The sequence below is a fragment of the Phocoena sinus genome, chromosome 16 (genome assembly GCF_008692025.1).
Source record: "Phocoena sinus isolate mPhoSin1 chromosome 16, mPhoSin1.pri, whole genome shotgun sequence".
NCBI lineage: Eukaryota > Metazoa > Chordata > Mammalia > Artiodactyla > Phocoenidae > Phocoena > Phocoena sinus.
The window spans coordinates 69,680,878-69,694,664 of NC_045778.1; the positions used below are offsets into that span (position 1 = coordinate 69,680,878).

The 13,787-nt window shown below is 40.9% G+C and overlaps 1 protein-coding gene across 1 annotated transcript in view; it reads left to right on the plus strand.

Annotated features, from left to right (window-relative positions):
- The first annotated feature begins 8,805 nt into the window (after positions 1-8,805).
- The window catches only part of FAM160B1 (family with sequence similarity 160 member B1), a 35,851-nt gene continuing 30,869 nt past the window's right edge, over positions 8,806-13,787 (plus strand). Inside the window, exon 1 of the mRNA XM_032608249.1 lies at positions 8,806-9,182. Within this exon, the coding sequence (XP_032464140.1) occupies positions 9,138-9,182 (45 nt within the window). The 5' untranslated portion in view covers positions 8,806-9,137. The remainder of the gene's footprint in view (positions 9,183-13,787) is intronic.

Genomic DNA, 13,787 nt, shown 5'->3' on the forward strand with positions numbered 1-13,787 from the left:
TCAATCCATCAGGAAGTGACTGAAAGTCAAAATCTGAATATACATATAACACAGCTTCAAAATATATAAAGCAAAATTGGCATAACTAAAAGTAGAAGAAGCTACAATCATAGAGACTTACATCTCTCAAAAGCTGACAGAACAAAGCAAACAACTAATCACTATGGATATAGAAGATCAGAACCACACTATTAACAAGTTCGGCTTTTACAACACTGCACCCGACAGTGACAGAATACATGTTACATGATTCCACTTTATATACAGCTCAGAATGAGGCAAAACTAGTCCACGGTGTTAGAAGTCATAACAGTGGTGGCTCATGGCAAGGGTTAATGACTGGATGGGCATTCAGAGGCTTCGGGAGTAGTGGTAATTCTCACTTTCTTGATCTGCGTACGGATTGCCCAGGTGGTTCACTATGTGAAAATTCATTAAGGTGTACACATAGGACTTTTCCATATTTGCAATACTTTCATTAACATTTTTCCATTAAGAAAAGGGGCCCTTTGAATTTGACAGCACTGAGAATTACTGCTTTCTGTGATCTGATTCCTGGCCACCTCCCTAATTGCATATTCAACTTTTTCTTTTTTTCTCCTCAAACACCTACCTATTCCAGCCACACCGGCCTTCCTCAGAGATGCCAAACTCTTTCTCATATCATAAGACATTTGCACACGATATTTTCTCTGCCAGAACCACTCTTCTATTTGCATAGCTAGTTCCCATGCTTTGTTCATATGACACCTCCACAGAAAAGACATCCTGGGCCACTTTATTTAAAATAAGACTTCACCAAATCATATTCTCTCCCCTTATTCTAGTTTATTCTCTTCAAAGCTTTTACCACTACTTGAAATTTTATTATATATTTGTTTGTTATTAGCTTTTCCCATTAGGATATAACCTCTGTGTATGTGTGCATGCGTGTGTGTGTGTTGCTCAATAAATATTTGGTTAAAGAGTGAATATTGAGTCTTTGGAATTTCCTTATGCTTCTTTTGCGGCTGGGTATGTAATCAAATTTTGTGGATGTTCCAGGTATGCTTGAAAGTATGATTTCTTTCATGGGTATACATTTCTATATAACTTTTAGCTTGAGCTTATTAATCATGTTATTCAAATACCTATATCTTTGCTTATTTTCAGAGCTTGATCTATCTGCGTATGTGAGAGGTGAATTAAAACCTCTAAGTACAATAGTTTATCTCTTTCTGTAGTGCTGTGAGTTATTGCTTTATATATTTTGTGTCTATACCATATTTTTTGTCAATATCAGGTATATTTATATTATTGGTCTATTATTATTTTACCAATATTGTTATATGTTTTAGCTCTTGTGACATTTTTCAATTCTTTTGTCTGATACAATTGCTACTCTTTTTTTTTCTTTGATTCATATTTCCCTGGTATATCTTTTCTATTCCTTATTTCAGCCTTTCTCTTCCCTTTTGTTTTAAATGTGCCTCTCCCAGAAAGTATGGTACTACAGTTGACCCTTTGACAATGTGGCAGTTTAGGGGCGCTAACCCTCTGCGCAGTGGAACATCTGTGTATGACTTTACAGTCATCCCTCTGTATCTGCGTTTCTGTATCCGTGAAGTCAACCAACTGTGGATCACGTAGTACCGTAGTGCATATTTATTGAAAAAAATCTGCGTATAAGTGGATCCTTGAAGTTCAAACCCATGCTGTTCAAGAGTCAATTATAGATATTTTTTAAAATCCAGTGTATGACTCTCTGGCTTTCAATTGGTGGGTTTAGCCCATTTACATTTATTATAATTAATAGACCTATTTTAAGTTTTCTATTTTTCATGCTTCTTTTTTATGTATTTTTTCTTTCCCACGTTTCATTGGATTGAGCAAACTTTTTGTACTGAATTTGAAAGTTATACCTTTTATTTTTCTGCTGGTTACTCTGAATTAAACACTACATTTCCCAACTTTCTTTCCCCAAAACTAGGTGTGGTAATGTAAGTTCTGGCCAATGAAATGTAAGAAGTGTGGAACTTTCAGAAAGAATTTGTTAAAGGGGAGGAGGTAATCACTTTTCTCCTTGCTTCTTCCTGCTACTGCCCTCAAAAGGGTAACTGGAGCTCCAGTATCACTATGAGACCATGAATTGATCTTGAGTATGGCAGCACTGGATGGAGTGTGGAAAGTTAAGAGTCCTGACAGCCTTCCAGGCAAACTTTTACTTGAGAGAACTATTTTTACTTGAGAGAACTGTTTTTAAGGAACTATTATTTGAAAAAAAAAATTTTTTTTTTTTGGTCATATGCAGCTGGACCTAATAGGCACTGATCACCTCTAGGAATTACTTCCTTTGTTGTAATTCCCTAGCCTATGGGGTAAAGGTATATTTCCCTTAGTCTGGACCCAATTTGTGGCACTTGGTCTTCCCCTCAGGCTTCTTCCACTCTAACTCCCACAAACAGTGGGTTTCCTCAAAAGTAGACCCTGAGACAAAGACTTGACTGTAATTTACTTCAGATCACAGGAAGCGAGGAAGTGGGGAGGATAAGAACGAAGAAGGAAAAGCATAAGAGGGCTACTGAGGTCACCACTCTGGTCAGTGGGTACTTGATCCCACCAGGACATCCTGAGAAGTGCGCAGAATACTTCCTAGAATTGCTTCCCAGAATCAGACAGGACACTGGAGTCTTTATCCACCAGTTTCCATCCCCCATTGGCTAAGAGTTGTCCCCACGGGTTCTAACTCCATCACACGTTTGCAAGGAGCAGCCTCTCCTACACAGAGATTTCAGTGGCAGAAGTTCTGAAGAGGGTTGAATGAGACTGAGGTGAGATGCTGTCACCATGAGGTGAGTCTGAGCTTGCACAGAACTGCAATCAGCTGCAGCTGCAATCAGAAGTGGACCAAAGGAACGTGACACTGGACACTAGAGGTATCTGCTATACTTGCTAAGGAGTTTTCACAGTTTTTATATAAGGTTCTGGGATCTATCAGCTTCTCTCTTGTTTCTGTGGCAGCTGTAGGGTTGAGTTCAGGAGATGAAGCCTATGTTACTTTTATCTTGAACCAGCCTCCTAATTTCGAAACTCACTTCTTCCTGAACTTCATAATGTATTTTCCTATCCCTTTAACTGCTTTTTTCAGTGAATTCCTCTTCCATCCCCCAATTGTTAAATTCAGTGACTCCTGAAGTTTACATACATTCTGTCTTTTTTTTGTTCACTATACCATCTCACTGAACTACCTCATTTATTCTAGCATCTCATCTCTAAGAGATGACTCTCAGATCTTTATTTCCAGCCCAGATCTCTCTCTTGACTTTCTAATCCAAATTTATCATCCCGTAATCAACATCCTCACGCAGTTGTCATCATACAAGCAATCAAACCTAACATGTTAAAAGAAACCTATCTTTCCACGTTGCCGTAGTCCCTATTTCAATTAATGGCATCTTCACCTAACTTCATCCAAGCTAGAAACTCTAGCAATATCTTTGACTACTTTTTCTTCCTCACTTTTTGTATTTAATCACTTGCACAATTTGGTTGATCTTAGCTCATCTTTCAAGTCTACCATCTCCTTCCAATTTTCCAGTTATGAACCCTTACAATCTCTTGTCTGCACCAAATATGGTTTCTTGCCTTTAGTTTCTCCCTTTGCCAAACAAACTTTGGTCATATCAGTTATACTAGCATACAGTTTGTCAAGAGGTTTTTACAAGGTTTGTTATGAAATCCCCTGTCCTTCCTCCAAAACTCCCAACTTCCTGCTTCACAGAGGCAACCTCTTTCAATGCTTTGGGTGGGCTCTTTTGTTAAATACTTCCTTTCCTTAAATAATATGCTTATAGTGTTACTTCTTGATATTTTGGCTTTAAACAATACCTAATGTTTCCTGACTACAGATGATAAAGATTTAGCTTTCTTTCACACTCACACACACACACACCCCACCCCCACCCATCACACATCCATCCTTTCATCTTCCCTAAGTACAGCAGCAATACCATAATTTTAAATTAGGTCAGTATTTACATTATTATGGTTATGTAAGCACTATTTACAGTTGAGCCATGTGTATACTATGATTACACATTTCTACACAATATTTTTCCTGGTGTTAACAATGATCTAGCTTTTTTTTTTTCCTTTTCTTAGTTTTCTTTGTATTTATCACTAATTCAATATCACTCTCCTCCTATCTGATAAATCTGCTCAAACACATAGATAGGCCATCTTCTTGAGGAAATCTCTTCTTTTGTTTTTAAATTGAAGTATAGTTGATTTACAATATTTTATTAGTTTTTCATGTACAGCATAGTGATTCAGTATTTTCAGATTATACTCCAATAAAAGTTATTACAAGATAATGGCTATAATTTCCTATGCCATACAATATACCTTTGTTGCTTATTTTTCTTAGACATAGTAGTTTGTACTTCTTAATCCCACACTCCTACTTTGCCCCTTCCCCCTTCCCTCTCCCCTTTGGTAACCACTAGTTTGTCTTTTATATCAGCAAGTCTGTTTCTGTAGGGACTCTCTTCTGACTTGCTCCAATTTGGACTGGTTGTTTGCTATCCCATCTTGATGCATAGCTGTCTTCCTGGGATTCTGCTTTACTATCATCCTAGGAATTTCCTTTACCTCCTTCTTATGGTGGATTCTGTTAGCTGATTCCTTTATCTTTTTTCCTTTGGTTTACTCCCTGAGTTTTGATGGAGCACGTCTTCCGACAGCTTCCTGAGAAAGACTGCAAGTTAGGAAAAATTTTCAACACCTTGCACATCTGAAATGACTCATTTTATCCTTACACTTGATTGATAGTTTCTTAGTATAGAATTCTAGATTGAAATTATTTTTACCTCAGAATTTTGAAGGCATTGCCCCAAAGCCTTCTGACATCCCATTTTGTTGTTGAAAAGTATGATGCTGTTGTAATTTTTGTTTCTTTGCATAAACATGTTTTCCTTTTTTCCCTCATTGGAAGTGAGCTCATTTCCCTCATTGTAAGAGCTTTCTTTGAACCCACTGTTCTGAAATTTCACAATAATGCCCTCTAGAGTGAGTCTATTTTCATTCATTGTTCTGGTATTTAATGAACCCTCTCAATATGGAAACTCATGTCTTTCAGATCTATAAAATTATATCGAATTATTAATTAATATATTCAATTATTTCCTCCCTCTATTCTCTCCAGTTATTCAGATGTCGGATCCATTGGACTGGCCTTCTAATTTAAAAAAAATTTCCCTGCCATCTTCCATTCTTTTTTGCTCTAGTCTAAGCTTGCTAAATTTTTTCAAGCTTATTTTCCATGCTTCTTATTTTTTCAAAAAATGTCTGTTATCATATTCCTGATTTCTAAGAGTTTCTTTTTTGTTTCCAAAATGTTGCTTTTTAAAAATACCATACCAGGGCTTCCCTGGTGGCATAGTGGTTGAGAGTCCCCTACCGATGCAGGGGACACGGGTTCGTGCCCCGGTCCGGGAAGATCCCACATGCCGCGGAGCGGCTGGGCCCGTGAGCCATGGCCGCTGAGCCTGTGCGTCCGGAGCCTGTGCTCCGCAACGGGAGAGCCCACAACAGTGAAAGGCCCGCGTACCGCAAAAACAAAAACAATAAAAATACCATACCATTCTTATTTAACAGATGCAACATCTTTTTCTATCTCTCTGAGGATATTAAAATAGTTGTTTTTATATGTTTTCTTCCCATCTTTCCCTATCTATTGAATGTAAGCAACTCTGTTTCTTCCCAGTTTCTTTTTTGTCCTGTTTTTCCTTTGGGTTCTATCTTTAATGTTGTAAGCTTTCCTCAAGTTGTTGATGAGCCCGGGGCTGTGTGATCCTATTTAAAAGAGGTGCATGAAGAAACTGAAGCTCTGAGCATGTGGACAGAGCTTGTCAACTGGGGGCTGCACTGAAGACTTGTCTGGGTTCCCTCTGCAGGACCTTTGGGTCTTTTCTCTTGGGCTAAACGGATTCTCCAGAGAGGATCCTTCCTGTCTTCTACCTGGAAGGATCAGCCTGATGATTACATTTTGAGCCAAGTGCAGGATGAGGGTTGGGGACATGTGTCTTCAACATTCACAAGGTTTATTTTCACTTTATCTTCTTCTCCTTCTCCTTCTTTTTTCTTCTCTCAGTATGGAATCTCTCTCTTTCTGGGAAAAAGTCTCTAATGTTATTCCAGGGTGGGAAAGGGGAAGTCAGCCAATCTTGTGGAGTGGGGGGGGATGCATCTATCCAGTTCTAAACAAACTTTCAATGCATCCTGCTATTTTCAGTCCCACTTTTACCTCTACTTCCAGAGGTACTTAATGCTACCAATTCCTGAGCCATTGAGAGGTTCTGTGAATGTATTGACATATCACTTTTGTTCTTTGTTTCCTTAATTGTTACCTTGGGATTCAGCTTTCTTATGTCAGTCATATCAGTTACCTCCTTTACAGTTACTTTCCAATTCTTAAAATTTTATTGCTATCTCTTAATTTATTTGTACTTTTTCAGTGTGTACTTTGAAAAATCTCTTTACTGTAATTTTTAGTGACATTTGGAAAGGGAATGTTGCTGAATTCTATATAGACAGGGAATATATATAGAAAATCTCCAGAAGTCTGCCAAATCTTGAAAGTGGGTATCCTCTAACTCTATTTCTTCTTCAACTCCATCCCAACCGAGTTTCAGTTTTATAGATTTTTCTGTGTCCTTGCTGATTAAACTTTATTCAGAAAAGAACTTAACAAATTCATTCACCCTCAGGTGTAATGAATGATGAGTTCAATGTGTTAAATCTCCCCAAAGTATTTTAATTTAAGCAGGGACTAAATTTCTTATTCGCCTTAAGCCAAAGGAATGAAGAAATAAAGTTCTAATTGAGGAATTTCAGGCACCTATATCTAAGTGTTTTGGAGACCCAGGAAAGCCTTTGTTATGCTTTCTTAAGTCATAAGCTACTTTGTTGAGGTAGGTTCAACTCTGCCCATGCATAAGGCTGGTGATAATGTTAGTGTCATTCTAGGATGAGAATAAGTAAGAGTATCCGCTCTATTATAATTCTAGTCCAACTAGCATGTCTTGGAACCTATATATCGAATAGATGAATCGTCATCCTAAATATTGATATTAATCTAGAGCAAAACATGTATCTTATTGTGCTTATATTAAGTATACGAAAGATGGGCATTGTCAAATACAAACAACTCTAAGTAAGCCTGCTTTAAACAAACCTCCTCATACAATTAGTGGTTGTAAGGTATTATGAAAATACAAAACACCATATAAATGTATGTCAATTAGGTCAGGAAAATAATTAGTTAATAATATGACTAACCATCTTAAACTGCTGAATAATAATAATGATAATAAACAGTATGTACTCTTGGTTGAAGCAGACACAACTACCTACACTTTGATAAGGAGCACATTTCGATCTTTAGCAAATGACAGAATTAGCCTCCAGCATTCTGGGGGCTACTATACAGGGAACTAAGGTCAAATTTACCTGCTATCCAAGGACAGAGGTAGCAAAAACAGGAGAGAAAAGAACACAAGACTAGTTAAAGTCTCCTCCTTAAATCTTGATTTCGGGCCCTATTATTACTACTAACAACAATAATAATAACAATTGTCCATGCATCGCTTACTATGGACTGGGCATGTTAAAGTATTTTACGTATATTAAGGAATTTACATACAACTTCATGAGGTAGGTGCTACTCCCATTTTACAGATGAGGAAACTAAAAGCACAAAGAGGTTAAACAACTTGCCACAGTGAGTGGCAGAACTGGGATTTAAATCTAGGCTACCCAGCTCCAGAGACTGGCCCTAAATACCACTCTGCACTGGTGCTACTTTTTCTGCCTTTTTCCTCTGTTCAACTAATTCAGTTACAAATACAGATTTTCATCACCAGTTATGCAACACTTACTTCACCCTCATCTTATCAAGAATTTAATGGTTCTTTTGATAAAATGCCAATACAAGCAAAAACAAAGTTCTCCAGGATATGAACATTTTCATAATTTGTATCAACCCAACCTAAACTTTACCAGCCCGAATCTTGTTTCTTCAAGGCTTGACAAATATACCGTTGCACCGTATTTTAAGAAGCCTCCATCTGAGCGCTTACATTGTAGCTCCACTTATCTGTCCTGTGCATTTCCTAGAAACCCTTCTGATTCTTTTCCCTCACTGATGTTTCCCAGTATCAACTGATAAAGCTGAATAGAAAATGCTATACTGAATGCATTTTCTAACTATCAAACATGTTACAAATTAATAACTGAATCATCTTACCATTTGTCCATCTGGGGCTTCCTGTTTTAATGTTGAATAAATAAATAACTAAATAAAATAATAACAACGACAACAACAATAAAAAAAATAATAAAGATTTACAGTTAGCAAAGTCATTTCATCTGCATTAGTGGATTTGTTCTAATTCTTAGCATTTAAACCCACGGTTCCTGTTTGCCTTGGGAATACTGTGCTTTTTCTTACCGGTCTTGCAAATCTGCCCTTAAAAGAAGAACCTCTGAATTTTATATACATACATGTCTACGGTTTCATACAAAATCGGCATGTTAACTTCCATCGGAGAAACAAAGTGAATGAGAACGGCTGAATTTTTAAGACGTAAGAATGACCGTATCGCCGTAAGAGGGAGGCGGCTGCGCCCAGGCCCGACTCCCGCCCCAGGCAGGCCGCGGCCTCGCTGTGCCTCTCCCGCCCCCGCGGCGTGTGCCCCCGCGGCGCAGGGCCGGCCTGGCCAGGCTGGGCGCCCCACCCCCGGGCCACGGCGGCGCCCCCTGCAGGCCGCGGCGGGCAGAGCGGGCGGAAGGAACCCGAACCGAGCTGCCACCGTGTCCGAGCGGGAGCCGCCGCCGCCTCCGGAGTGTCGCGGGCCCGGAGTCCGCCTGGAACGCCCTTCTCACCGCCCGCCACGTCGCAGCGCCCGCCGGAGCCGCCTCGCCGCCCGCGCACACCCGAAGCGGCCGGGCCGGGCCCGCCTCGGCCCTCTGCTCGTCCTCCCCGCCCCGCACCGGCCTTCACTCTGGAGCGGCCCCGGCAGCCGCAGCAGGGGCGGCGGCGGCGGATCGAGGAGCTCTCCAGGTCGTCCCGGGAGAGGCTGCTGCAGTCCCGGGACAGGATGTTCTCCAAGTTCACCTCCATCCTGCAGCACGCCGTGGAGGCGGTAAGGCCTCGGGCTGCGGGCGCACGACAGGCCGGGGATGGCGGCCGGCCTACGCTTCCCCGCCGGCCCCGGGAGAGCCCGGCGGCCTCGGCCCGGCCCTCGGCGTCCCCGGCCCCGTGGAGGGGCGAGGCCCGGGGCGGGCGCCGCGGGGTCGTGCGGGCGCCGGGGCCTCGGGCCTGGCTCCGAGCGGACCCCCTGCTCTCCTTCCTGCTCCGGGCCGGCGTGGAGCCCTTTCCTTCGCTCAGAAGGGTGGGCGGGGGTCCCCGGCAGGACCGGCCCCCCGGCCCGGGTCGGGGGTCGCCCGATTCCTCCGGTGGGGACAGGGGAGTCGGGGAGCACCTGACAGGGCCACAGGGCTGTCCCCCGGACTCCCTGGCCGTTAACCTCAAGTGGTCAGCGTTGACCAAGACAAAAGAAACGGCCTAACACTGCTTGGGTTTGTTTTGTTTTGGGGGGTGGGGAGGCAGGAAGGGGTGCTCTTGCCGGGGGCGCGGCTCTGGCGAGGAAGCAGCCCACCCGACCCGGTTTCGTAGTCTGGCCAGCTCTTGCTTCACAGGCCTTGCGGCCGAACTCAGCTGGACCTTACTGATTGATGTGAAATAGGCGTTTGGAGGGTCTCATCGAGGGCGCTTTAGACAGCTTCCAAGCCCTCACACAGCACCGGGACCATCTGTTTCCTTTCACCTCTTCTTTCCTGGACGCTCGTCGTTTTTCCTGCAATTGTACCCTCCTTTGAGGATTTTAGACACAAGCATAGGGAGACATTACTCAAATATCCTAACACTAATAAAAGAGAAGTAACTAACAGGAAAATGTCTTCCTGCTGTTTCAGTGAAAGGGGTCGAGTTGCTTTACTCTGGTTGTTTTGCTTTACGCTGGCAGAATTGCCCAAATTGAAAAATGCACCCTGTGAAGTTCATAACAAGTGCAGTTTTGCTAGACGTGTTACTTTGCTAGTTTTAAAAATGTCATTCTCTTTCTATGTTCAGTTTGAGTGATACAGCACATTCAAATCTACACAACTTTAAGGAAAAAACAAAACAAAACCCAATTACAATAGAACAGTTTTTATGGCCAGATAAAAATAAAATGGATTTTTAAAACTCAGTAATGGAAACAAAACTTCGGTACAATTTTTAAGTGCTGTGTGGGAAATGTTTAAGAGTCATTTTAGCTCTCCTACAAGTTCTTGAGAAAATGAGTGTATCAAATCAAGCAAGACAGGGTTTTTCATAGATGAAGAGCAGTATTACTCATGAGGGAGATGACAGTTTTAGACTTTAAGGCAACTTTTAATTTTCCTTTCTTGGCTTCTACACAATCAATCTACAGCACCTTATTGTAAGAATTTAACTGAAATTTATAAAGGAATAATATAAAATTTACATTTTATATTATTCCTTAACTTAAAGTACCAAGAATCATTTAATTTTTAACACTCACTACAGCTAAATACTGAGATAATTGGAAATAAAAGTTTATTACATTATTTATATTCTTTACTAATTCAGGCTGATATTTACAGAAATAAGTAGTTAGAGAAAGAAAGATGGCTTTCATGCTCTCCCAGTAAAGACTCATTTTTGTCCAGAGGCCTGTGTTCTCTGTCTGCGTTATCTTTTTATAACTGTATGTGTTAGCATCTACCAGATTATCCATGTAAATTGTCTGACTCTGGCTCTGTAATATCCAGGTTCTCTACTTTGCTGAGGTTAGTGAGCAAAAGTTAAGAATGGATTATATTCACCTGGTCTTAGGAGTTAATGCACTGCATTTAGAAAAGTAATGTTTTTATTTGCTTAGCATTATTGTTTTCAGCTGTGATACTTCCCAGTTTACCTTGATAAGAGGTTAAATCTTATGAAAAAATTTTGGCATACTTTTTTTTTTCCCCTTTTAACATTCTCTTGGGAATGAACTCATATGTAATGCTGAATAAGCCACCTTTGTGGTATTTGAAGAATATTTTTTTTTCCTAGCCCAAAATTGGTTTACATTTATTCAGTTCTCTTTATTTGCTTGACATTTTTTTCTGTGTACTAATCTTACCATTCCTCAGTTTATTTCATTGGCTTTTCTCTGTACTCCTTTTAGTTTGTATGCCCAATTAGCATTTTCTGATACAGTATTGCAATTATCATAATTATCAGGATTCTACAACAGAGATGGGAGATAATCCTATATGCAGATGCTGACATGACCTTTTTTCAGTTGTGTCATTATGTGAATCTCTAATGTTTTCTCAACCGTTTTGGTATTATTACTTCCTAGGTTTCTTTCTTTCTTTTTTTAAAATTAATTTATTTTTGGTTGCCTCGGGTCTTCGATGCTGCGGGCAGGTTTTCTCTAGTTGCAGCGAGCAGGAGCTACTCTTTGTTGTGGTGCGCGGGCTTCTCATTGCCGTGGCTTCTCTTGCTGTGGAGCACGGGCTCTAGGCACAGGGGCTTCAGTAGTTGTGGCTCGTGGGCTCTAGAGCGCGTAGGCTCAGTAATTGTGGCGCACAGGCTTAGTTGCTCCGCAGCATGTGGGATCATCCTGGACCAGGGATCGAACCCGTGTCCCCTGCATTGGCAGGCGGATTCTTACCCACTGTGTCACCAGGGAAGTCCCTCCCTAGGTTTTTTGATTCAATTGGATCAGCCTTCCAATGGTTTTTTAGGGTCAACCAGGTACATATTCATTTAAATGGGGTTTAAGTGTAGAGTTTTCCTTATTGTTTAATTAATGGTTTCTTCACATTTCCTGTTAACTACTTAACGAGGATGAAATACAACTAAGATATTTTCAAAGATCAGTATTTGAAGATGTGTTATTAAGCTGATAGACTGCATTTTGAATTTAGGAGAGAAATTCACACCTTGATCAAAAACAAAACCTGTAATGTAACTCTTGCCTCCTGTTTCAGAAATGACAGTTTTCCCTCAGCGTACAAATGATTGGCCAGTAAGAGTTATGAAATGAATCTGTTCTTTTAGCCAGTTGCCACATGTCACACATCTGAAATCAGGCCTCCCATGTAGTTCTGAGGTGGATTATTTTAGTACAGCTTCTCCAAAGGATAAATAAAACACCTTCCAAACAATTCAACATTTGTTGAGGGCCTTTGTCTATGTGAGGTTATCTGCCAGGGACTAATATCTTTTAAATTCCAGTCAGTTCCATCCTTGAGGGCAGATTTACTCCAAGAGGATAAAGGGCAGTGTCAGGAAAGAAAGTTTCATCTACCTTAACTAATTAATTCAATGGAAGTCATCTTTCAGAACTTGAATGCAACATTTTCTTTTTAAATTATAGTTTGAGTTAATGATGATTGTTGGGACCAGCAATTCCTTAAAAATCTATTTTGCACTAGGAATTAAAACATCAGATGAGGGCTTCCCTGGTGGCGCAGTGGTTGAGAGTCCGCCTGCCGATGCAAGGGACACGGGTTCATGCCCCAGTCCGGGAAGATCCCACATGCCGCGGAGCGGCTGGGCCCGTGAGCCATAGCCTGCGCGTCCGGAGCCTGTGCTCCGCAACGGGAGAGGCCACAACAGTGAGAGGGCCGCGTACCGCAAAAAAAAAAAAAAAAAACAAAAGAAACAAAACATCAGATGGAACGTATGTAGTGTTTTCTTAAGTGTATTCTTTTCCAACAAGTGATCTTTAACTTTAGTCCTTTAGTCGTTCAGTAAATATTTTATGAGCCCACCAAGAAAGCATGGCGCAGTGTGAGTTCACAGTGAGAATACATTGGGAGACAAAACAAAACACTGGTTAAAGTACAAGCAGTGCACAAGAGTGTGGCCTGGCCCCTAGAGCCAGTCAGAGCAGGGTTCCAGGCTTGCCTGTGTCCCTTGCTTTTTCACTAGACAAGTTACTTAGTCTTTGTACATTTCAATTCCTCACTGTAAAATGGAAATAATTGTATCTATCTGATAGAATTGTTGTGAAAATTAGAAAGAGATTGTATATATGAAGTGCTTAATGCAGTGCCTGGCACATAGTAAGTGCTTAATAAATGTGAATCATTATTATTATTATTATCTGGATGATTGTTCAGCCAGTGAGTTCTATAGGAGGAGGGGAGTAAACACTTAGGGTTGGAGTAGTTGCAAAAGGCTCCCTGGAGGAAGTGAGACTTGAGCTGGTCTTTGGAGAGGCAGAGAAGATAGGATGGGCGTCCGGAAAGTTGCAGCAGAGAAGAAGCATTTTAAAAGATCTGGGCATGGAATGTTCATGATACATGTGAGACTGCAGATGTGGCTTTGAGAACACTCGTTCTCATCTGAGTTATCAATGTAGGTAGGTCCTTTTGTGTGGTAGGCATTTTGGAGAAAGAGAGTCCAGGTTTCTAATTACAAGTAGTGTTTCCTTGGGCAGGTCAGTTAATGACTCAGGGTCTTAGAGTTTATTGTGAGAATTTAAGAGCACATGGTAAGTGTAAACTTTGTAGCACTGTGCCTGGCACATAACTACTCATTAAATGGTAGCAACTGCTGCTAATTCACTCAGTAAACGGTACTGAATGCTTACTATTTGCCATCATTGACTTGGAAACTGGGGATTCAGTGATGAGCAAGATGATATAATCTTTGTAAACTCACTGAGTTTACAATCTAGTGG